Genomic DNA, 26,812 nt, shown 5'->3' with positions numbered 1-26,812 from the left:
GGAGTATTCCAACAAATCCCCCTTACAACATTCCTCCTGGCAACTGTGGCAAGGTGCTAACACTTCTTGAGACAGATGTCTGACTCCTCTTTTCTGCAGTCTCTCTCTCTCTCTCTCTCTCTCTCTCTCTCTCTCTCTCTCTCTCTCTCTCTCTCTCTCTCTCTCTCTCTCTCTCTCTCTCTCTCTCTCTCTCTCTCTCTCTCTCTCTCTCTCTCTCTCTCTCTCTCTCTCTCTCTCTCTCTCTCTCTCTCTCTCTCTCTCTCTCTCTCTCTCTCTCTCTCTCTCTCTCGTCAACCTCCCGCCTCTATCAGTTGTCTCCCCTCCCCCTCACTCATTTCCCCCTCACAGCCCCCCTGACTGTCTCCTTGAAGAAAAGAAATTGCAGCCAGCCATAGCCCTTACCTTCGTCTTCCCTGCCAGGTAAACGTCCACGAGACAACTAGTCTTCAGCAAAACAAGAGATGAAGAGGAGGAGGAGGAGGAGATGTGCAGTCACATAAGGAAGTTAAGAGCCATGTGGCCTTCATCCAGACCCAGTCAGGGTCAAGTCAATCTAAAACAGTTTGCATGAATTGACCCTGCTTACTCTCTCTCCCAGCACTAAGAAGGTGAGAATGTTTGCACTCCTCACAAGGCTGGGTGTGGGAGGGGGGGGCTCGAGTTCTCCAAATATGGGCAGAGGAATGTAAACAAGTAGGGTGGGGCTTAGGGCTGAGGGCGGGCCCTAAAGCTGTAACCCGACTCTCTTGCAGTGTATCAGGGGACTACCCTGTCAGGGGATGGAAAGAGGCGAAACAAGAGGGAATGAAAGGCCAAGAGAGGATCAGAGGATGAAAACAACATTCCTCCACTCCAGACTCTTTCACACTGTAAAGACACTTTTTAATTAGAGCGATTCTGCCTTCTACTTGTAGCTCTGGGCCATTTTTATGAAACGCGGTCGACCAGGTTGTTTTGCTCGCTCTCGTGGGTATCGTGAAATTACATGCCTGCCAACCTCGTGCACAACACCAGCATGGAAACAGATGTGCACTCACATCAATGACGGGGTTCAACAATTGTTTCAGCAGTTTTTGTTGCCCAGAGGATGGTTAAAGTCGAATCTATACTTCGTTGTACAACCCTGTTGCTTTAGTTGAATATCGGTTCTTTTCCGTGAGCAGCGGTCTTACAACAAAGTATAAATAAATCGTGGTTTATCCAGCACATTTCAATTCAATTGTCTTAACCAATGACTGAATCAATAAATCACCCACAAAAAACGCACAACCTAAACATAGCCTTTCATCAAACAACCTTTCACTGTTGCTGGATTAGTAAATGCCCAGATCTCCTCCCAATACCACAGCATGGAGGACGGTACAACCCAAACAGTTTTTCCTGTACGCCAGAACTAGTGAGTCACAAGCTTAATGATCATCCATGCTTTCCTCAGTCCATGGCTTCTGTGTGTGCTTCCGCTGTACAGGGGTGTCGCACCAAATCCTGGGCCCTGGGTACAAGGATTCACTGTGGGGCCCCTGTGCTTTAACAGTTGAAAAATAGCAGATATGCGAGCTTGTAGATCTGCTATTTGTGAAAAATCTTGAAAATCTTTCAATATTTCAAATCCTTCTAAGGTTTTTTGAAAAAAAAACTATGTTTCTATGTCAGTGGTGCTCAAACTTTTTGATGTGTATTTGGCCACGGACCCCCCATCTCAAAATATTCAGTTCCAGGGACCCCCCCCTCCCACAGAGGCAAAATTTGAGTTACAAATGTTGGCTTAAAAAATACATATATTCAAAGATTTGCACGCATTTTCACGACTTTTCAAAAATAGCAGATCTACAAGCTCGCAGCGCGGCACGCTGTGAGCTTGTATATCTGCTATTTTTCAATAGCTAAATAGCTATAAAATAATTAAGGCCCCTCCACCTTGGGCCCTGGTAACTCAGTCCCACCCTTGTGACGCCCCTGCCGCTGTACAGCAGACGGCCCCCCTGGGGAACATTCCTCATTAATCCAACTGGCCTGCAACACACGGGTCCGCTGTGACTCACTGGAAGCACACAGAGACATGCACAATCCAGGCAGAAAGCCGTTTCATTAGGCCAGTCAATGAGTATAAATGAATAGAGTCTAGAGGGGTCACTTCATTGAGACATGACCAGCCATGCTTCACTGACACCCCATTCATTATGTGTTCGTTTTCACAAGTAAAGCCTTTAACCACCTAAACACTATATACTTAGTTGGCTGGGGTCCCCCAGGGCTCTACACGAGGTCCGCTAGTATTTCGAAAATTTAACGAAAATGCCCTCCTTTCCATGCCATACCTGAAGGCAGCATTCAAGAGAATATCGCCTTGACCAATCTCTCCTGAACTTGAATGCAGCATCTCATGTTGAAAGAATTGCCCTCTATCTCTGCGTAGAAATCTGTTAGGCACATCTCCAGTATTGACTTGATTATGCTATAGTTCAGTGTGGTATCAAGAACTGAAAATAGCCGACCTCCAAGTACACAAGGCGTCGCGACGCGTTGTGAGCTTGGAGGTCTGCTATTTTCACCAAAATGCCCTTTTAGACATTTCAGCCCCTGCCTCTCTAACATTATCTGCACATCCCTGGGGACTGGTAAGTAGATGTAGAATTCCACCAGAGCTTCCAGTCCCTTCCCCTCTGAAATCTAGTGTTTACACGAGAAAACAAGACTGTAAATATCCCACAAATAATACCACGAGAACAAAGAAAAAAGAAAAATAAATACAGATAAATAAAGAGTTTTATCATGGATGCCGTCGGGTTCCTTTGATGGATTCGTCTTAAATCTCAGTTGTTTTAGTTTCTTTCAGTATTGCGCCCTAAACGTGCAGTAAACTCTATAATAATGCCGTCTCGGGCAATTAAAAATGGGAAAAGGCAAGCAGCTCATTTTCATGATGAGTTTTGTGAAGTGGAGAGTGGTGAAAGCGCTCAGAGTGAACACTGGGAATGGGTGGAACTGTGTTTTAATGTCACCACCACGCAGCGCTATTCTGGGAGGTTGTTGTGAATTCCGCGGCCGAGCGGAGAGATTTGGGAGCGCGGCGACCACAACTAGGATGGGACGCCCTGACAGACAGGGTGACTGTGTGTAAAGACAGTGTGTGACTGACTGTGTGCCATATCTGCTGGTGTGCTCATGTCTACGTGCAGGCTTTAGTGAGTGTGTGTGTGTGTGTGTGTGTGTGTGTGTGTGTGTGTGTGTGTGTGTGTGTGTGTGTGTGTGTGTGTGTAGTGTATGTGCGCGCATGCGTGTGTGTGGGATGGTTAATGCAAGGCCATTCATTACATACAACAACAAAACTAAATATCTGGGGAACTACCCACTCTTCTCTCTCACTCACTCACACACACTCATACAGACAGACAGACAGACAGACAGACAAACAGACAGACAGACAGACAAAGAAATAGACACGCGTCCACACACAACACACACACATTCGCGCGCGGACACACACACACACACACACACACACACACACACACACACACACACACACACACACACACACACACACACACACACACACACACACACACACACACACACACACACACACACACACACACACACACACACACACACACACACACACACACACACACACACACACACACACACACACACACATCCCCTAACTTTATCTTTCACTATGCAACAGCGCTGTTATTTATCCAACGTAAAAACAAATTGGAAATGGCTGTCCTAGGCTAGCCACAACGATCCTGTGGGAGGAGCTATCCTGTGCTATCCTCCCTGAGAATACAGGTCCACCGTTATGAGGGAATGAACAGTCTTTGACTAAAATGATAACATAATGGAGTAAGCCAAAGCTTTCTACTGTCGTCATGCAGCGGTCCCAATGCTATGGAGGCAAGTTGACCAAAGAACTTTCAACATGCTGGCCAAGCTTGCGTTGTGAAGCATCGTGAGCTTGCAGATCAGCTATTTTCTTTGAGGACACCATCACAAGACAAATCATAAAACAGGGCTCAGACTAGGGCTCAAGTGGATACTGAACCTATTGTATAAGCTACACAGTTACAGATGGTGTGTTTAAGTGTGTTAGAAAGAGAGACAAGACAGAGAGACATACAGACGGAAGAAGATACAGACACAAACAGAGACAGACCAAACAACTCCAGTGTCTGTCTATGCCCATTCGACGGACCTGCCTTCATCTCTGTGTCACACTTTCTAAACCCGGAGTATGACGTGAGAGCAACATGGCGACCGTGTGAGCATGGTCAAGGAGGCACCTTGTTATAGATCACTGTTTCCCAAACAGTGGGTCACGACCCATTTGTGGGTCGCGGACACATTTTCATGGGTCCCTTTGTTGTTTCCTACATTTATTTATTTTTATTTTTTTTTATTAGTCAAAATATTTTCACAAAACATTCTCAAAAAAGCTAAATTTGTCATGAATTAGAAAACAAATTCAATGATTTTCTTCATTAATTTCCTGAAGAAATAAATCTGAGAAATTCCATACATTTAAAAAAATAGCCGATCTACAAACTCACAACGTGGTGCGAAACGGCGCGTTGTGAGCTTTCAGATCTGCTGTTTTCACTAGCTTGGGTCCCGGGCAAACGTACAATTTCTCGTTTGGGTCTTGAGCTAAAAACACCTATGTTATAGATGTTATAACATAGGTGTTATAGATACATTGTGAGTGATGCAGTGAATAACGCAGCATATGGCCTGTACCTTCCCCATCACAGATGTTCTGATAGGAATCCCATCGGGTCAGAGGATCGGCTGTGTTATAGTCCACTATCACATCGGCTCCATTCTGCCACCTCTCTGCGCCTGCAACCAACCACACACACATTAGATCAGTGTTTCTCAAACTTTTACATTTCAAGGTCTGCCCCTGACAGTGTACTAATGCATTTGTATACTGTCAGAGTTACAGACTTGCATGGGTCAATGTCGACCCCCATGAAGGAAACCACAGAGTCCCTGGATTCCACTTTGAGAAACACTGCATTAGATCAGCCGTTTCAAGGGTTTTGTTCCCGAGGGTGACACGTCAAAAATATCAAGGCACGCCTGTAATCATATCACAGGCAGCTATCCGAACAACATTTCGATATTCGGATGCTTAATTTGATCATTTTAAATGTAAATCATTGAACAGCCACGTCACGTGTGCTGTGGAGCTAACAAGAAGTGTATCCACTTTCACTATGCTCCCACGTTGATCTGCTTCTGGCTATTGTGGGTGTTTTGGCTAGTGTTGTGTGGGAGGGACTGTCTGGGGTTGTCCCCTTTGGCTAGATGGACATAATGATCTTTATTAATGTTTCACCTCTATGAACAAAACAGCTTCATAAAAACAATGTTGGCGTGACTAGGAACGTTTATGGGAAAACAAAATCTTTCTTTTGTTTTTTTACATGCACAAATCATCAAGTTTCACATTCTCTTGTGACATTCAGTTTTGTTTCCTTGTAGAGACAAGATCTCAGTGCATTGTGTAGATGATGATACAGTATGTGCATGTAAAATGATTCTGTCTGTTAATCTCTCACACCAACATTGTTATTATGAAGCAATTTATAAGTTAGCTATTTTGGCAACGCAAGGCAAGCAGGCAGTTTACAGTAGGCATGTCTTTAAATGAACATTAATCTTTATAATCTTCACCAATAAAGACAAAACTACCTCACAAGTACGCAACATTTACCCTCACTAGCGATAGCAATGGCACAACAAAGAGTGAATGATTTGAGTTATTAGCTAATTACTTCAGAAGCGAGGAGTGGAATGCACCCCGGTTTTTGCAATAGGTTCACGCCCCTGTGGTTTGCCACAGATTGTGATTGGCTGAACCGGAGGTAAGGAGTGCTCCGCTGTGTTCACTCGGACCACGCAGAGGTGATGAAAGTCGAGGGGATGAAGATTTACTATTCTGGCCCCCTGGTTTACAACTTCTAGCGGCGCTGAGTCGGCTCGTGCGACCATCGCAACGCTCTCTACGTCTCGCTCGGCGGTGTCTCGCGTGGATCAAGGTCGCCTGAGACGGCGCGCCTCCGTCATCTCCACCGCTCCTTTACAATGCATCTCCTACTGCACCTCGCACTTCAGAAAGAGTATTTGAATATTTGCAATATGTTGTGTAAAATGTACATTTTCAATGTAGTATGTGTGAGTTAAAGGAAAGCAACATTTTAGGTAAGCCAGATAACGCATATAACGCTTCTTTTCTTCAACATTTACCGTTTGTTTGTTAACTATATGAATGCTAGCATCCCTATTCTGGGCATGTCATAATAGGTGAACGTTCTGTGAAAACAGTGGGTGTGATAATGCATAATGCATCGCGGTGCGACATGTTGTGAGCTTGTAGATCGGCTACTTTCGGCTAAGAGATTTGGCATAGAGGGGGAAAAAAGGAGGGGACCAAGTATAGACCCTGTGGGTATAGAGGTATGTGGGTTTAAATGGTTCACTATGCCAACTTTGTACGTAGGTCTGGACAAGAGCATCTGATAAATGCCCCCCCCCCCCCCACACACACACACACACACACACACAGTCTCCCTCCTGTGGAGCCCAGGGGCAGCGCATGCTGTGCTGCTTTACCTCTTCTGTCAGCACACACTTCACACTACATTTCCCGTCTGCAGCATTCCACATCCTCCTCACAGCAGGGGGTCGGGGTGGGAGTTGGGGGATGGTGTGTGTGTGTGTGTGTGTGTGTGTGTGTGTGTGTGTGTGTGTGTGTGTGTGTGTGTGTGTGTGTGTGTGTGTGTGTGTGAGAGAGGGGGGGGGGGGGGGGGGAGAGAGTGCGGAGATACGAAGGAATCTCCGCTGGATGGTGGAAGCCACCGCGCATCTGGCTTTTCACTTCAAGTGGTCACTTTTTTTTTTTTTTGTTGAAAGAGAGGGTAACCAGTTAAAAGGGAAAATACCTGGGATTTTCTCCGGGCCCTCTGAGAAGACCAACTCCACTTTCCCGTAATCCGGAAATCTGGGATCTGGAATGTCAACACACAGGAATGCCACGAGTGAGATATTAAAGATGTACGTGGTTGTGTCTGCGAGCAGCCGAGCACGCCGAGATTCCCTCCCCACTGCATCAGTATGCATTACACATCAAGGGGGGGGGGGGGGGGGGTCCTCAAAGTGCCAAGCATATAATAAGGTCCAGACTGAGAGCCTTTGCTATGCAAGCGCAGGGTAGACACACTGCTGTAAACACTGTTTCCCAAACACAGGGTCGGGACCCATTTTTAGTGGGTGCCTTATTTTTTTCCCCCTACATTTAGTTTTTAATATTATTCAAAATATTTACAAAAAAATATTCCCAAAAGAATGGTATTTTTTTTTTCATGTTTTTAAAAACTAAATTAAGTGATTTTTTTTATTGATTTCATGAATAAATCAAAGAAAAATTGTAGAAATTCCATGAATTAGAACACAAATGTTGATACATCGTGAATATCGAACATCGTCGATACATTGTTGAAGTCGTGAAAACAGCCGATCTACAAGCTCACAACGTGCTGCGTCGTGAGCTTGTAGATCAGCTGTTTTCACTAGTTTGGGTCCCCGGGCTAAATGCCTAATCTCTCTTTTGGGTCTCGCGCTGAAAGGTTTGGGAAGCGCTGCAGTAAACGGTGCAGCAGCCTGTTGAGACCTGTTCCTTTCCCGGGGTTTCTTCTCTCTCTAGTCTCTACCTTTGTTGGCGCTCTCCATGTCCTCCTTCTCAAACATCAGGTTGTAGCCCTGCACTGCTCCCGTGTGGAACTGCAGCCGGAAAACCACCTCGCGCTCTGACGTCAGCTCACTCTTGTGGTAGCATTTCACCTGGGGAAATATTCATCACAAATTAATATTGGGAGCTCTTGCAGTTCTTGCCCTTCAACAGGGGGTCCGGGACCCTTAGGGGGTCCTCAGAATTACTGCAGGGGGTCCTCCAAATCTTTGTGTGATGGAAAAAAAAATTCTCCTTTTTTATATTACCCACTTGAACCCTCGCGTCCATATTCGGAGACATTTAGCCAAAAAATGTTGTCTTAGGAATGCGACAAAAAACTAAAAATATTATTGAACTCAAGACTCCATGGCGTGAGTAATCAATAGGAAAAAAAGTAATTTTGGGGGTGAACTACTCCTTTAAAGTATATTTTGACGCCAATACATTTGTACTTTGAATACCAGACTTTTACTAATAACAGAGTATTTCTACATTCTGCGGTATTGACACTTTTACTTGAGTAACACATGTGAGTAGTTCTTCCATCACTGTTTCCTACCATGATGTCCCCTTTCAGCAGCTGGGCAGGTTCCAGGGTGATGCACACCCTGTCTCTGTGGCCGGGGCCAATATGACTGCAACAAAACAGGAAACCAGGGGTTATCTGTGGTGATCACTCACGGTGGTGGGGAGATAACAAAGTCATCACTCACGCAGAACAGCCAATTGCTGTCAATGTCATGTCAAAACTGATGTATGCTATTTGTGTGGGGGAGGGGTGATCAGTAATGCAAATAAATTGTAGAATACTTACTAAACTCCTGATGAATACACTGGCTGCATTCCCTGGTAGACTTTGAGGTATGGGTGACATACTGTTGGATTGAAAAAGAGATATGGTACAATATGATGATACAGTATAATATACTTCAGGGGTCTTCAACGTTTTCAGGCCAAGGACCCCTTAGTTGAAGCAGGGACCCCACAACCTTTTCATAGATTCCATATTGTTTCATCGTCTGCTCTTTTTCCCCTCTACACCAACCCCTTTGCCTAAAATAGCCGATCTACAAGCTCGAGCTTGTAGATCTGCTATTTTTGGCTTAAGTTCTCAGAATAAGGATACTAGTGTTCAAGAGGATTCAAGCGAAGATTTGTAGGACTCCCTGTAGTAACTCTGAGCAGTCTGAGGACCCCTAGCCTAACCCTAACCCTAACCCTAACCCTAGTACCGGACGCCCTGTTGAAGACCCCTGATATACTTTATTGTGTTGCTGCATTTAACAGACGTGATGTGGTTGACCGTGTCACATGTGATGTGACACGGTCAACCACATACTAGTAATCATTATGTGCACATTCAAGTGTTGTTAGTAAAAATAGCATATTGCACGGCTTTAAAAAAAAACATTGCACAACTTTAAAAACAACATATTGCAAAACCCGCCCAGCCTAACAAATTCCCTTCGTGGCCTCTATGGCTCATGCTGCTTACGGTTTAAGATATTAATAGATGTTGTTTTTTAACCCATTTAGGCCTAGAATTATTGAATGCTTTAACCAGTGAAAAATAGCAGATATACAAGCTCACAGCGCAGCACCGAGTGCCGCGCTGCGAGCTTGTAGATCTGCTTGAAAAAGTCGTGAAAATGTGTGCAAATCTTTGAATTATGTATTTTCGAAGCAAACGTTTGTAACTCAAATTTTGCTTCTGGGTGGTCCCTGGAACTAAACATTTTGAGATGGGGCTCCGTGGCCAAATAAATATCATTTTGGGGGACCTTCACATGAAAAAGTTTGAGAACCACTGACATAGTAGTCTTTCAAGTTCAGACTAACTGAGCTCCGGTTAAACGATTGAGTCGCCACTTGGATACTTTGTTACATCATTCTACAATGTTTACATGCACTGAAGAAGTGCATGAAACGCTTCACCATCAGTCATATCAATCTGTCATCTGTCATCCCTTTGCGGACAGACACTACAGAAGATACTAGATAGGAGTATAGTATAGTGAAACATGAGCCAACATTATCATGTTGTGTTACCCATTTTCTCCAGGGACTTTTCTGTCCTCAGCAGGCCTCTCGTGTACACAGGAGGTCTGTGTGTGTAGCTTCTCACATGATACTGTTCACAGACAGGTGATTAGCTTCTGTTGTGAGAAAGTCCTTTGCTGCCTCAGTTGAAATGAGCAGAAAAGACCGTTTATATGGAAACATGGGTGGGGATTTCGCTTGGGTTTATTGGGACACCACAAAGCAGTTCTTCTCTGGAGTTTTGTTTATGCAAGTGTCTGTATGTAGTTATGTGTGTGTATGATTGTGTGTGTAATACGCGTGCGTGCGTGTGTATATGAGAGAGAGAGAGAGAGAGCGAGCGCAAGAGAGCTATCTTCAAAGCCTCGCAATCACACAATGCAGATAAGCCTATATTTCTTTTATTGCTACTACTCATGTGGTTTTGTCTAGATGTCTACACTCTTCGCGGTGCCAGTAATTGCATTTTCATTGGTGTCGCCGCAGCGCCTTATACACTTGTAAACAACATGAGCTTAACCTCCAGTGACGTCGAAGTTTGGGATCCCATGAAGAATGATGCAATGGAGGAACAAGGGTGAAGCGTTGATCTTCATTGATCCACTCAGGAGACTGTTGAGAATCCAAACGTATCTGAGAGACAAGAACACAGATGGATGTCAACAAACACTAAAATTATTCCCATTTCCCAGGGTTCGGGAGAAATATGACGTTACGCATTGTGTGCTTGTAGATCGATTATTCTTGCTGCACGACAGCATCGTATGACAAAGTAAAATACAGGGCGTAAACTAAAAAATGGACCTGTGAGGGTCCCGAGTGTTAATTTAACTCTTGAGAGTAGTTCACTGTTAAATTAACAGTGTGTTACTTGGGGTGCATTGGCTCCCAAATTACTGCAGTCATAAGAAATGTGAAGCAACAGCTTGACCCTCTGGCCCACAGTCATTGTACATAAAGAGCCCTCACTCAGTGTGAGTCATGGTGATTCACTGTGATGCACGGGGATAGGATTACCATGGGATCCCATTCCCATCACTATTACCAACAATGGCTGGTCTACTAGAGGCCTTTTCAGTGGAAAAATAGGCAAACGACTCCAATACACGCAATGACTGTGGTATAGGTTCAGGTGGAGTCCGGGACGAGTATGGCGGGCCAGGAAACTAAGGTATGGAGGACAGATTAGCAGAACTCTTGTCATTCGACACGTAGATAGTAGCGTGGGACTTTATTTTGCTGTGCCGTGGTACTTTTCCCCCGTGGCGCTAACGTAAAAAGGGCGTGCTCGTGTTTAGGGTCTTACCGTTTCTGAGAAGGCGTCATCAGGGCCGACACCTTGTCATCGTAGTACTTCCTCATGGCGAAGCGATCCAACGCCTGATCAGCACTTTGAGAGATCCAGGGAGAAACACATTAAGTACTCGTGGCAATTATGACTCAACGGGGAGATTACGAGGCGCTCGGCTCCTCTGTAATTGAACGGCGTTACCCCTAACATATATTAGGGCAAACTCAGACACATGCAGAACACGCACACACGTGTGCCGAGGGAAGCAACGGGAGGGAAAGTAAGCGGAGAGACAAGGGATTCCAGCAGAGAGGAAGACAATGCCAACCTTAAGTAAACACACAGGGGGGAGAGGAGGACAGAGTGTGTACACAGCGCTGCTGTTCCGACAATACTAAAACCAACAGCCGCTGCAGCCTTTTCAACAGAGGTCTCCCTCTCTCCTCTCTTCCATTCTCTCTCTTTATCATCCATTCCAGTGCATAAATCAGTCTCTTTGTTTCGTCTATCTCTTCCCCTACCTCTTTATCTACTCTATCTTTTAGTCTCGCCTTACCTGCCGCGACCCTGTAACCCTGTGTTTAACCCCCCTCTGTCGGGCACAAACCACAGGGGAAGTGTAACATGGGTAGCCTTGGCCGGTGTGTGTTCCTATCACATGTGTGATGTGTGTTGCCATCATATTGAGGCTACAGTATGAGTGCAGGTAGGATCTAGCTAGGCCAGGGGTTCTCAAACCTTTTTAGGCTGTGAACCCCAAAATAAACATATTTGAACTGGGGACCCCCACCCTGACAAGCACTTGGAATTGTAGGTATTACATTTAATGTGACTCGGTTCCACAGATAAATATTGTGAAAATAGCAGATCTACATGCTCGCAACGCCTCGCACTGCGAGGTGTTGTGAGTACGTAGATCTGCTATTTTCACAATGTTCGCCTCTTGCTTACTTCATATTTGACAGTTTGGCCAGTTTGGTATTAAAACGTTCTTGAAAGTTTAAATTAATTGTCACTTTTTACATGTGCAGATACCCTGTATATACTTATGTAGGTTTGTTTACCGTTGAGTGAGATATATATTTTTTTACCATTTTTAACATTATGCTAATCATCTGGGGACCCCACAAAATTGAGAACAAGTTTGAGAACCACTGACCTAGGCACATACAGTAAGACCAAGGGAGAACGAAAGCCCTACAATTCACAACTCCCTTTAAATGTCTCTAAATGTTCACCACCATTCTTGACTTTAGGGATGAGGAATTTCACAACTTCTCTACCAACTCAGTTTTTTTTAGGTACATTCAAATTAAATAACATTGTGCCCATAAGCTATTATTGTAACCAAAATGGATCGAGGCTGATTCATGTAATTCTGTAAGGGGTGATTCATGAGTTGAATTGTGTGGTTTTCCTTTGATTTTTGGATGGAATGGCCTTTCTTTGACTCACTTTCTGACTCACTGTGACCCCGAATTAAAAGTGACAAATGGTTCAGTAGTGGTTGAGTAATGAGATAGCTTGCGGTCGACACGATGTGTCCTCTCAAAATATGCTGCGGATCCCTGTTGATACGCTTGGCTGCAAACACTTGAGCAGGACAGACCGCTCATAAATCCTCATCAGATAGAAAGGGAAGTAAGCCAAGTCATTCTGACGAGGCTGAGAGAATATGGAACATGGCTGCGGCAATTACCTGGCAGATACATCCGTGAAATGCACAAAGGACGAGATGACCACACCGATTCTACCTTTACCACCCTAGGAATGAGACAGAGACAGGAGAGGAGATGACAAATAGTTGGGCATACATAATATTACATTTTTTATTTTGTACATGATTATACATGAGATGATATTCCCATGTATAATCATACATTTTAGCAGTGGTGGAAAAAGTATTCACATATTTTACTGCAAAGTCTACTTGAGTAAAAGTACAAAAGTATTGGCATCAAAATGCACTTAAAGTACTAAAAGTAAAAATAGAAAATGTTTGAAAATAGCCGATCTACAAGCTCACAACGCGTCGCGATGCGACACGTTGTGAGCTTGTAGATCGGCTATTTTCAAATAGCCTAGGTGTAAAAGGGCTAAAGTGGATTCATGTATGTTTTATAATATAATCATTTATATTTGCAAAGTATAGTAATTAAAGTTTTCAAATAATTGTAATGGAGTAAAAATACAATATTTGGAGTGGAGTAGAAGTAAAAGTACTGGTAATTTGAAATACTCAAGTAAAGTACAAGTACCTCAAAATTGTACTTTTTGTACCAAAACCAAACAGAAAACGTGAGCCAAAAAACAAGATAGGAACCGAACCGTGGGCTGACTGAACCATTGCACCCCTAGTTTACACACAAAGCTTGGTGAAAGCTGCAGATGCTCACCCTGCAGTGTATGACCGCCACATGTAGAGGGTCTGCATTGAGCCAACTCTCCATGGCCTTACAGATAGTGCAGATCTTATCCAGCGGGGGAGCGTGTAGGTCAGGCCAGCCAGTGTCCAGGGTCTAAAAACACAGCATTCGATGAGCATCGCACAAAGACAATGTCTCTCTATGGCAGGGGTTCCCAAACCTTTTTGTCTTAGGGCACCCCATAAATATCGTTTTAATCCGAGGCACCCCTACATTATAATTTTCACTCCCAGCACCTTATATTTATAGCATATCGTTGTTTTCGGGTGGAAACCTTGTAGGCCTATGTCCAAAACCGTTCGTTTTGTATTTATCATCTATAAAATATACTAAACTAGTGAAAACAGCAGATCTACAAGCACACAACGCATCGCGATGCGAGGCGTTGTGTGCTTGTAGATCTGCTGTTTTCACTAGTTTTGTGCGACAGTCTTGTATGATGAAGCAGGGCTTTGCTTTACCAAAAGACGTAAACATTTGAAACTTGGAGATACGAGGTTTCTGCCCGACAATGACGATATTCGAGTGATTTTGTTGCGAGGAAAACGTTGATATAATAGCCATTTTAATAGCATCTTTGTACTATCAAATTATCTTGCAGCACCCCTGGACTGCCGTCGCGGCACCCCAGGGTGCCCCGTCACCCACTTTGAAAACCCCTGCTGTATGGCATGCATCTAAGGCCAGTGCCATGTCCATCAAACATGCACAGTCACGTGATCCCATAGCTGCTATCTAGAATTGGTCAAATACTATTGACCATATTCATCACGACAGTGAGAGAATAGGTCTGACATACAGTAAGGAGATTTGGATGAAATGTATTGATTTGTTGGAATTGATTTGTCCTGATTCACTCATCCAACTATTTGATCAGTTCGTTTCAAACTCACCTTAGGGTTCATTCTGGTGAGATCATGTCTTTTCTCTGACAGATTGATAATCTAAAGAAGAAATACAACACAGTTAGACATTAAAAAAATATTTTTGATAATACAAAGCTACCAGATAGAGACATTACGGTCAAGCACCAAAGTGCTTACATCAATCATGAAGAATGATTGGACAAACATTGTTTGATGAATACTTTGCCAACATTCTTTGAAAGCCTATCATTGTGGTCATCGTCAATACGGATTGAACTTTAACTACCTCAGTCTGCTTTGTCTTACAGTACATGTGGCTTCAAAGGTGATATCATGTGCAAAGCACGGACCAGCACTGACCAGGTAGTTGTCAGCATGTTTGGACTTGAGCATTCGTGTGACATCCTTCAGGTTGTGCAGGTAGATCTCCTCCGAGCACGCACGGGGGAAGGACACGGCAATGATACGTTCAGTGATGTACGTCAGGTCAAGTTCATATCCTTCCTCCATTCTTGAAATTCAGTCTTTCTGCTGAAACACACAGGAGTAAAAAAATATATATATATTTATATATAAATTGGCCCTTTCATTTCCTCACCCCTATATATAATGTAATGCAGGGGTCTTCAACGTTTTCAGGCATGGACCCCTTAGTTGAGAGAGAGATGAAGCAGGGACCCCCCACAACCTTATCATAGATTCCATATACTGTAGCTTCATTGTCTGACAGCACAATTGTCAGTGTATTTTTTATTCATGTCAATTTCTGTTTTCAGATATTTAGATAGATACCTTTATTTATTTAACCACTTGAACCGTCAATACTCAATAAAGTTGACCTTTCACTGTGTGTATTCTGCTCTTTTTCCCCTCAATGCCAAAGCTCTTTGCCGAAAATAGCCGATCTACAAGCTCACAACACCTCGCAGTGTGAGGCGTTGTGAGCTTGTAGATCTGCTATTTTTGGCTCAAGTTCTCAGAATATGGACACTAGGGTTCAAGTGGTTAATATAAAAAAGGACACAAAAACGTTCTATCTCTAAATGATTTGGAGGACCCCCCTGTAGTAACTCTGAAGACCCCCTAGGGGTCCCGGACCCCCTTTTGAAGACCCATGATGTAATGCAAAAAGTGACTTCATTCATGTCAATATTTGACAGTCAAAGTCCTCGGCTTCAGTCTTTGTGCAATCTCTCGAGACAAGAGTCAATGATGGCTACGGCATTGAAAAGGGACAAGTGGGCGGTCCCTTTTCGTGACGATGGCTGGCCAGAATGGTCTTTGTGTGCAAGTTCATCGTGGCAATCTTGAGAGTGAAATCAATTCCATATTCCACCAACTGCTGCAGGGTGCTCTGAATGTCTCCAACCTACTGTAATGCCAACAACACCACAACATCAAAATGTTTGCTTGAAATAACATTTCTTACTCCTGAAAAGTACACTCAGAACAAAGTCAGGCAAAGTCAGGCTGACAATGGAAAAGGGTAGGGGGTTTGTAAAAAAAAAAAAAACTTTCAAAGAATTCCAGTTGGAACCAGTTATGCATGGCGTGTTGTAAATCCCCAAGAGACGTGTCAGAGGTGTGTCCATGTGACCTCATGGCCATGAACTTCCTGCGTTGTTTGGACTGTTCCGTTATGCAGTCATGTGTGATGTGGCCTCCACTGACACTCTGTCTTGTCTGTCAGCTGGAGCAGTGGCTCTCGATCGTCCTTTTCAGGCTGTGACCCCTCAAAACTATAGTATATCGCTGTTGTCGGGTGGAAACCTTGTATGTCCAAAACCGTTTGTTCCTTATTTATCGGTTTAAAAAACGATTTAAATAGTGAAAATAGCCGATCTAGAAGCATGTAGATCGTCTATTTTCACTAGTGTTGTGCGACAGTCTTGTATGGTGAAGCAATTCAATTTCAATTCAATTCAATTCAAAGGAGCTTTATTGGCATGAGAAAACATACGTTTACATTGCCAAAGCAAGTATCACAAATACAAATAGAAGCACGGACGGACGGACGGACGGACGGAGGGGAAAACATACTCTCCCTCAGCCTTCGGCTGGTGGAGACAATAAAACAGTTGAAAATGGGGAACATATATACAGTTGGAGGGGGTACAGCATTGAGTTAACAGAGCTATGTCGCATTGTGACATTCTATATATATACAGGGTACAAATAACAGCATTCAGCAGGGCTTTACTTTACGAAAAAGAACATACATGTTTGAAACTTGGAGATGCGAGGTTTCTGCCCAACAGTGACAATATACTGTATGTGTATAGTTTGTTGACTACTTTTGATGCAGTAATGGTCTTTTTAAATTTCATTAATTTTCCTTTAAATTATTTTCTTTTTCTTTTTGTGTTAACATTTTAAATTGTCACTTTACTGTCATCTGGAGACCATGTGGGGGTCCTGACCTACAGGCTGAGAACCACTGAGCTGGAGAACAGGGGGCGGGGGACAAACTGACAACCTACTGTTAACTCTGAGCTTGTAACCAAATGGACCTGGTCCATTTGGTTACATTTTGTACACGCTCAGAGATGGATGAATGGATCACTGAGGATGTTACTACTGTGTAGAAGTTACTGAAAAGGCATCAGCATAACTTTTATGGTTCGATCAATTCTGGTTGCTTGTTCGATCGAATAGGATCAAATATAAGCCTAAAACCGGTGCCTGGTGGCTCAGCCAGTCAGTGCACAGACCATAATATGCTACTTGTGAGTGTGAGGACCCAGGCTTGAGTCTGAGCCCCTTGTATCATATGTTTTTGTCACTTATCTGTAATAAAACATAAAAATGGGGGGCGCCCACTGGACTAGCGGTCCAGGCGCATGCCACATAGGCTCTGATGCCTGGCAGCTTGTCGCAGGTTTGAATCCCGATCCCGACTATCTTTTCTGCATGTCACTCCCCGTGTCTCTCCCTGTTTCCTGTCTACCTACTGTACTATCAATAAAGGTAGAAAAGCCCCTAAGCATATCTTAAAAATTAAAATGCCACACACAAGATCTATCCTAAATCCAAAAGTTCTATTTGTGCGCGCAAGCATGAAAGCGCACGCACACACACACACACACACACACACACACACACACACACACACACACACACACACACACACACACACACACACACACACACACACACACACACACACACACACACACACACACACACACACACACACACACACACACACACACACACACACACACACACACACACACACGCATCCCCAAATTCCACCAAAAAAAGTAACTTCCGTCTTTCTTCAGTCACGTGGAGTGTTTGTTGTGATTAACTGTTAGGAAGGGTGGCCGGTCTAGGGTGGAGAATGTGAGTGAACGTTAATTAAAGTCTGAATTGACTGGAGGCTACAGCCTGACACTTTGAAGGACTCCAGAGAGAGAGAGAGAGAGAGAGAGAGAGAGAGAGAGAGAGAGAGAGAGAGAGAGAGAGAGAGAGAGAGAGAGAGAGAGAGAGAGCGCGCCGTAAACCTGGGGCCGTCCGTGTACCCAGAGCTTAAACCAGCCCTCAGAGAGGAATGAAAGAGCCTATGTGTGAGGAGGTCATCACTAGGGGAAACGGGCTGCATGCATGCAAGAGAGTGTGTGTGTGCGTGCGCGCGTGCGTGCGTGTGTGTGTGTGTGTGAGCGCACACGGGCGCGTATGCGCGTGTAGGGGCTGCTGGGTCATCGGTAGCCTGTTGAAACCGATAGTGGTGTTAGTATATTTCCCCAGAGAGTTAATAGAGTAAAACAAAAAACTGTCAACTAATGGGAAATGAATGAACAGGGCAGCCAAACACTTGAGCTCTGTGTGTGTTTCTATGGGGCGGAGGTGTGGGACCGAATCTTGGTGTTTTGCAAGTGTCCAAGCCCCGGTCATTATTTAAACTCAGAATGACCTAAAGTCATAAGGTAATGTTAACGAAAGCGACTTTCCACTATTAGCAAAATATTAACATTGAAACCTACACTTGAGCTGCCTTCAATCTATACTATAATTTTGCGAATGTCTGAGTGAGTGAGTGAGTGTCTGTCTGTCTGTCTCAGCGTTTCTCCTCGGTGGCTGGAGCAATTGATCTGAAATCGCATCACCATCAGCATATGAACACACCTGACATAACTGTGAAGCCCGTTTGTCACTTTCACAAATCGTATGCTGTATATTAGCATTTTTATGGTGTATCTATATCTATTTAGCCTACAGTACCTTTTGTGACCACACATGTTAAGGGAGGGGCGCTGTTGTTCAGGCCATGCACAATCACACACAAACCCACACACACACACACACACACACACACACACACACACACACACACACACAGGGGGGGAGTGTGTGTGTGTGTTCACCTGTATATATTTTGTTCTGATTGTATTGTATTGTATTGTGTACATTTCTGCTTTGGCAATGTAAACGTATGTTTTCTCATGCCAATAAAGCCCTTTGAATTGAATTGAATTGAATTGAAAATTGAATTGTGTGTGTGTGCAGGCGGGCGGGCGGGCGGGCGGGGGGGGGGGGGGGGGGGGTTCTGGCCCTCTTACAGATGTTGTCCAAAAATCATGCAGATCGGTACACAGTATCTCTGTAGCCGTTAAATGGAACGGGTATTTCTTACATTGATGCTCCTACATATTAGCATGCAAGCACCAGTTAAAGTTACTTTCCATCCCTCATATACTGTATGCACAGTGCACATCCCATAACCCACACACTGCACATCATTTTGGAGCACATATCTTTGAACGGGTAAGGGCTAGTATATATAGTTTAAGAAACACAGGATAAGATGTTGTGTTTCTTAAACTATATACTATATACACCTGTATAATCAAATAAAACATTTAATAAAATATTGGTTATCGAAAATAGATGCATTTTTCCCCCTAATATGACATTTCTATAAACAATTCAGACCGAGCTTAAAGGTATATCCTTACCCAGCTAGACCTCTTCTTTCTGTGTCTCATCACTCAAGCAAACAAGGACGACTTGCCCCAGCTTGCACTGCAGATAATTGGTGTTTAATTTGCGCTGAGTGCTTTTGTTCCTGGTTCGAGGCACGGCGTTAGTCCACAAAGACCGCAACGCAAGGCAGTGCCAAGGATCTCAAAGCGCAAGCCCACCCATGGCACTGTGAGAGAGCATGGCTGGCAGAGGGAGAGGGTAGGCAGCGAGAACCAGAAAGTGGGTTGCCAGATCTACTGTGAACAAGCTGCGACAGGTTTACTGGGTCAGGATGCTGGGGGATTAGGGTGTGTCTGGCTCCCCCCCCCATCTCAGACACCCTGCAGGTAAGAAGAGCTTGGCTAGGCTGCGTGGGTGCCGTTCAGGGTGATTTACACTTTGTTGTGCGCCAGTGCAGCGCTGTAGATCGGCTATGTTCGTTGCGTGACACGCGCAACCAAATGTAAATCAGGCATTAGCCGCGTAAACATGCGTGACCATCAGTAAGATACAGATTTGCGGTGCTTTCCAGCACGGCTTTCAGTCACTGATAATAAATCCAACTTCAAATACATTTCCTCCACAAGTGGGAATATGTGACAGCAAGGATAGTCAACTTTACAGCCCCCCCGGCCCCAACACACACACACGGCTGACAATGTGAGTAATCTTCCACTTCCCAGCACAAGATGAAAGAAAAGAGAATATTAGGAAACATTACATACTGTAGCAACGAGAAGAAAACTGTTTCACTAGCAAGAAACTGAAAGAACTCCAAAGAAACTCCTCCAAGAACTGAGGATGGCTCAATCATGTGACTGGTGATGACTTCATTTGGTTGTTTTCATTTTGGAGCTGTGGTGACAACAGTTGGCAAAAACCATGCATTCTTTCGCCTCACAAATAATAAAAGTCATCTGAACCGATGGTCGAGTCCCAGCAACTGAATCCATTTACGTAAAAGTTTGTTTGTGTGTCATTAGACTGGTTGCTACATGTCTTCTGGTTGGCTGGCTACATTTTCCATTACACTGCATGGTGTGGTTATAATCATGCAGACTGTTTTTGTGTATGTGTTTCAAAGACAGTACATGAGAGAAAACACAGTATTGGGTTGGGAAAGGGAGAGGGCTTTTTAGTCATGTGAGGAAAAGGAAAAAAAGAAAAAAGGCAATGAAAAAGCTTAGGGTGAGGGAAGCACTTAATCTTTTAAAGACAGTGTTTAAAACCATGAGGCGCGGATACAATTCTATATGCTGCAATGTTCACGACAGTACGGCCTTTGTATATTAAGAAATATATACTGTATCAATCTCTGAATCAATATGTGCCATCATTCGCAAGAGCCCAAATAAACATGTTTACTATTAAAGTACAAACTGATCTAGTTCCAATAATGAGGAAACATCGAAAATGTACAGAGAAAAACAGAGAAACTAGAAGCATATCCACTATATATTGGTGCACATATGAAAGCAATCAACGATTCCTTTGCCCTATCCTCGGACTCAAAAAGAACTGAATTGCTCCTCTTGGCTCTTTCACATTCATCATGATTGACAGCCTATGGCAGACTCCTCCATTTTAGGGCTAGTTGGATATTTTCCATGGTTTCATTAAACCAAAATGATGTGTCTGTGGTGAAAAAAGAGAAAATACCAAAAAAGTAGAGTAAGTACCAGCACCCCAGCAAATGCTGCCAAAACCTTTGTCACAACTAAAACACAAACTGCATATGTTCAACCTATCAAATCTGTATTTCTAGAAAGCAATAACTGACTTACTGCCAATGGGTTGATATGACTACTCCAGCCCAGCATGAGAGTTGGCTATGATCTGAAGCTGATTCAAGAAGCAGCCATTCCTAGTCCACTGTCTCCCTGGGAGTCACTGTGTGCAGCCACAGGGAGAGATTAATGATCTTCTAAGCTGTTTGTCTTCAACCTTGAGTAACACCTAAACTGCCATAAATGCTTCAGGAAGTCTGGCTGCCTTTGGGAAGACTGGTGCGATGGAATGTTTTGTTGAAGAAGAAACCCCATGCATTTTGGGCTTCCGTTGTTTCTGCACAGCACATGAAATGTCATATTCATTCATTCCCGTTTTCACACATCCACTAGAGGAAATAAATACAACCAGGACCCATATTTTTCTTGCAAATAGATTGAAGCCCTTCCTATCATATAGTCGTTGTCGGGTGGAAACCATGTATATCCAAAACTGCTCCTTCTGTAACCTTCTGGCTCGAATTTTACAGTTAGGAGTCTGGATTTTTTTACGGTATAGGCTGCAGTCTGCATTTGGCATTGGGATCTGATTGCCATGTAATAACTTCTATCAATCTCATGGCCAAAAAAACAAACGACGGCCGTGTGCCCTCATACTTGGCATGGATTTTAGAAAGGTTCCCTGTGTGCTGTGGGATAACATCTCTACAGTGACATAACAGGCTGGCTCAAGGGCAGCAGGGAGACGAGGCCACAGTTTGTTCTGTCTGTTTCCTGTCAGGGGCTCTGTGCGTTTACGCTGTGGTTTTGACGCCCATTCAACACCAGGGGACCGAAATAAACAAAACCGTGGAATCTATTGAGAAAGAAAGAAAAAAAAAGCCACGGAGCAGGGGGGTGGGGGCAGGGTATTTTTAGCTACGTTTATTTAGTAATCCTGGAACTCAAACGTATATTTGTCCCATTCTGTTTTTCATGAGATATTTTGAAGGGAATAAAAACGGAAAAGGCCTGGCTGGGAGTCAATCTGCACACCCACTAGGCTCCTAAAGGACCTCCCTAATTACCACTTTCAATCCCAAGGTCATAGAGGAATGCGTTCCAAAATGGATTATGCTCCCCACTCTCGCTCTTTGCTCATTCTCTCTATCCCTCTTTTTGTCTCTCGCCCTCTTCATAGCGTCTTTCTCTCTTTCTTTACTTGTTTCCCTTTCTTTCCCTCTGCATTTCATGCCCACTTTCTCTCTCTCTCTCCCTCTCTCTCTCTCTCTCTCATTCTCCCTCCCTCTCCTGGTCTCCTTCACCCTGTTTAATGGCTTACACATGTTGGCTGAGTGGCTGCAAGGCATTTTGCAGTGACAAAGTGAAATGGCCCAGTGTTCCGTCCCCATGTGCTGTTCCTGAGGGTTGGATCAGAGTGGTTTTGCTTACAGTACACAACCCCAGCCCTCTGCCAACCCACCTGTCCAAACCGCAGTATCAGGGTCCCCATTCATCTGTCGCTCAGCCAGCCTTTAGTGACTGCCGCCTGTTATCAAAGAAGAGATAGAGGTATGGAAAGGGAACAATTGACCCTTTTGGTGCCCTAAGGTTTCTTTGAAAACTGCTAGACACACATTTGTTTACCCTCCAGGAGCAGATATCGTCCGTACTCAAGATCAACTGTGACCTTAAAATAGAACCAACAAGAAAAGCTATAATTGCTACTTCAAAGTTTTTTTTGTCCCCCCCCCCCCCCCCTCTCCTATCTCAGTTAGGTCTGTAATTAAAGCTAATCTTGAAAGATTTTAGCAGGCGAAACGCTCATAACAACCCACATGGTTTATGTTGTTTGAAAGAAAAGGTGTGCGGGAGGACATAAATGCAGGTGTGCGTCCGATTCCAGACTGGCAGCAGGGGGGGGGGGGGGGGGGAGGGGCCAAGGCTCAGGTAAGGAAAGGCTATGGCTGCTGTGATGTCACGGCGCTCATACATGTCATCAGCAATGGCTACCTGGAGAGCCCCGGGGCCGCGAATACCGCGCAGCAGCTGTAGCTCAAGAAACACAGACTCTTGTTCTTAATCTTTTTCCATCGTTTTCTCCCCAACAACAAAGCTGCTCACACAGTCAACAAAAGAGAAAGAGGGCTTCTGTTTCTCTTGGAGTTCTATGAAGTTGTTTTATGGAGCGATAGGCTACCACACAAGAACGACGCCATATGTTTCACATTATAAGGGTCTCCAAGTCCAAAAAAGCAAGGAGCCCCCACATCATGGCAGAAAAAAGGAGGCAATTATACTAAAAGAGTATTCCTCTGTGATAATGGTGTAATGATTCAACATGAACAACACTGTCTTATTATAACTGAATAAACAAACCAAAAACAGCACAACACACAACCTCGTCACTGTGAATGACTCCCATCTCTGTCTTCATAATCACACTAGGTCTTGTGTGCTATAACACACACACACACACACACACACACACACACACACACACACACACACACACACACACACACACACACACACACACACACACACACACACACACACACACACACACACACACACACACACACACCTGGCTTTAGTAGGACACACACACACACACACACACACACACACACACACACACACACACACACACACACACACACACACACACACACACACACACACACACACACACACACACACACACACACACACACACACACACACACACACACACACACACACACACACACAGCCCCCTGGCTTTAGTAGGACTCAGAGCCAAGGTAAATACAGAGGGTAATGCCCCTTTTGCAGTTTGAATAAATTATGGAACTGAGTGAGCAGCAGACTGTAAAGAGGCAAAAATTGGGAGAACTTTTCCAGACTGTACAAAGTCCTAATCCTGCTTTTGAAGTACTGACCAGCGCCACTTTGAAACCTTCCCTGCAAGTGAATGATATACAGTATTAGCCGCAAAACACCATGCCTTACCTTTCAAACTGAAAGCCAGGACTTTGATTCTTCCTCTTGTCCCCCTGATTTCCTTTGTCAATCAGTGCTGAAAGAGAGAGGAGGAGGTAAAGTCCTTAGTCAAAGATCCGTGGGCCAGTCACACAGGCTTAGTGGGGGCTGAGAGCCTCATTCTTTCCTCTGCTGGAATGTGCTTGCAGGCTGATCAGAGGCACTTCTGGCGAGCTCACTTTTGTCCCAGCTGCCCCAGACTGCTCTCCCAGGCTGCTGCTGCTGGCTGGTGCTAAAATGGAAGCCCTTGCTCTATCTGTTCCTGAACTGCTGTTGCTGCCTGCTGCTCAACCCCCCCAACAAACTTCCTCCAGTCGAGGCTGCTGGCTGCTGCTGCCTGGCCGCTACAGCCGCCACAAGTCCTGGCATGGGACAGTCCTCCCACTGAGAACCTCCCTTGATCCCTCCCCTTCTCACTACCTTCCCTCACAGTCTCTCCTCTACCCCTCTCCTTCTTCCTCTCTCTGTAACACACACACACACACACACACACACACACACACACACACACACACACACACACACACACACACACACACACACACACACACACACACACACACACACACACACACACACACACACACACACACACACACACACACACACACTTTGTTTTTACAGCATCTTCAACATTTCAATGAAGGGCACGAATGTGAAAGAGGCAAACTTTTGAGGATCAACCTGTGTGGCTTTGATTCCGTTAACTTGCTTATAGTGCATATCACTGCATGAATAGGTTACTTGTTAAGAACAATTACGCACACGCGCACACACGCGCGCGCACACACACACACCAGAATGAGCTCTTTGTTTTCTGTTTTCAGTTCATGAGCTGTAGCCTGTAGGCTAATCACAGGATCTATCACCAGTCTAGATTTCTTTTTTTTTAGATTTGTTTTTTGGGCTTTTTATGCCCTTATTTGACAGGACAGTAGACTGACAGGAAATGGGGAGAGAGACGGGGAATGACACGCGGCAAAGGCCGTCCAGATCGGGAATCGAACCGGCGACGCCAGCAAGCATCATAGCCTATATGTGGCATGCGCCCTGACCACCAGGCGCCCGACCAGTCTACATTTTTACAGTGCAAATTAGAAGTCACAGCTCTTGACACAGTTCTGTGCCATCTGCCTAATGGTCATTTCATAGAAGTACACACGACCTAAATCACATTGTAACACATTGTGTCAATGTCTTGTAGGCAGGGGTCTTCAATATGTCCGTACACGGACACATGTGTCTGTGGCAAGACTTGGCCTTGTCTGTGGCAAATTCAAAAATGTTCTCGGGTTTTCTTTTCTTTAGAATATGTTTGACGCTGATTTACTATGACACCATTTATGGCACATTAGGAGTCCACAAGTGGTTTTCAAACCACCATAACTCTGACCCTTGCGGGTCCATTTGGTACACTGTTATGGTCATGGTACAGACCTGGTTATGGTACAGATCTGTTATAGTCAATCGGGTCTGTCTCTTTATGTGTTTCTGGTAATATTATTGTCCACTCATTTTGTGATGAGTTTTGTGATGTCACATTTTGACAAAAATGTCCACCACAAGCCAACATGGCAATGACCCCTGCTTGTAGGCCAGTGGTTCTCAACCACAAGTGTTCCGGGCCGCCCCCAAATAATTTGCAAATCCTTTGAGATTTTAATGATAATATGACATTAACATGTCATGTCGTTAACTCCAAGCAAAGCACACAATTGCTATATCACGAGGAAACATTCAAAGACCGCAGGCGAGCCATGGCTCAGGGAAATTAGCAGTTGTTGTGCTAGGGAAAAGATAACGTATATTCTGAAGAGGAAAGGTGAAATGTATGATGAGGTTTGGGGGCCTTTTATGCTACTTTATGGGACGCTGACGTGTCGGAAAGTCTTCGAATGGATGATAATGGAAATACCTCATAAACAGTTGTGACTTTATGGACACTATTGCATTTGCCCTGACCTGATTTTAAATTAAATTTATTTTATTGTATTTATTTGTTAATTGTCTGGCCTCTTTTTGTTTTGTTTATGCTTCTATGTAAAGTTTGTCTTGCCAATTGCCATGTCCTATAAGTCTGTTTATGAAAATAACAATAACAATACAAATTTTGTTTAAAAAAATTAAAATGTTAAAAAACGTTTTCATACTCTCCACCAAACAGACTGGCAGTCAGGTCCGATGTCAGATTATGTCGGATCCGATAGTTCTGCAAACTACTGCAAACTATATACCAATGAATGATTGATGACTGAATCATTTATCATTAAAATAAAAATGCACTGAAAATGCACCACTCTTCTTGTTATGGATAGGCTTACATACAGGAAGACAAGAGTGGGCACCTGAGAAGTCATGGGCACTACAATGTGATGTTATGCTTTGGAAAATTGTCTGAAATAATGTAAAGCTCATATACATGATTTGAACATGCACAGTATATAATTGCCATAAGAAAATACTTATTGTTTATGCCATATAGGTTTTGAAGCAATTTGTAACAATTCTTAGCTCTTAATAGGTCATCAGGTTTTATGTAAAATCATCTTCTAAACCATATTTCTTTATTTTCTTTACATTTTGAAAAAGAATTGACAATTTAACAGCGAGGTGACCAGAGACCTCAGAATTCTCAGGTGACCACACTCTTGTCTTCCTGTTATCTTTTCAGCTCCATTTACATTGTACTGTAGGCCTACCTTTCATTGTGTATGATGACCAATGATGACCTCATGGCATTCTTCTGTATATCG

At 44.0% G+C, this 26,812-nt stretch overlaps 1 protein-coding gene across 3 annotated transcripts in view; it reads right to left on the bottom strand.

The window, feature by feature from the left end:
• tns3 (tensin 3) overlaps nucleotides 1–24,377 on the bottom strand; it is a 57,095-nt gene extending 32,718 nt beyond the window's left edge. Inside the window, exons 1-12 of one of the 3 annotated variants that reach the window (XM_080726661.1) lie at nucleotides 24,030–24,377; nucleotides 14,725–14,895; nucleotides 14,392–14,442; nucleotides 13,469–13,591; nucleotides 12,772–12,836; nucleotides 11,088–11,171; nucleotides 10,302–10,414; nucleotides 8,556–8,616; nucleotides 8,301–8,376; nucleotides 7,722–7,851; nucleotides 6,954–7,019; nucleotides 4,744–4,845 (exon numbers count right to left, since the gene is read on the bottom strand). In XM_080726661.1, coding sequence (XP_080582787.1) covers nucleotides 4,744–4,845; nucleotides 6,954–7,019; nucleotides 7,722–7,851; nucleotides 8,301–8,376; nucleotides 8,556–8,616; nucleotides 10,302–10,414; nucleotides 11,088–11,171; nucleotides 12,772–12,836; nucleotides 13,469–13,591; nucleotides 14,392–14,442; nucleotides 14,725–14,874 — 1,021 coding nt within the window. In that variant the 5' untranslated portion in view covers nucleotides 14,875–14,895; nucleotides 24,030–24,377. Of the gene's footprint in view, nucleotides 1–4,743; nucleotides 4,846–6,953; nucleotides 7,020–7,721; nucleotides 7,852–8,300; nucleotides 8,377–8,555; nucleotides 8,617–10,301; nucleotides 10,415–11,087; nucleotides 11,172–12,771; nucleotides 12,837–13,468; nucleotides 13,592–14,391; nucleotides 14,443–14,724; nucleotides 14,896–21,113; nucleotides 21,145–24,029 lie in introns of those variants that run through there. The other 2 variants (XM_080726662.1, XM_080726663.1) reach the window with 2 other exon arrangements.
• Nucleotides 24,378–26,812: the final 2,435 nt, after the last annotated feature.

Source organism: Nannobrachium achirus (assembly GCF_963921795.1).
Source record: "Nannobrachium achirus genome assembly, chromosome: 5".
In the NCBI taxonomy this organism is placed as follows: domain Eukaryota; kingdom Metazoa; phylum Chordata; class Actinopteri; order Myctophiformes; family Myctophidae; genus Nannobrachium; species Nannobrachium achirus.
Note: the sequence above shows the minus strand (reverse complement) of the source record. Positions and strands in the feature narration are given on the sequence as shown.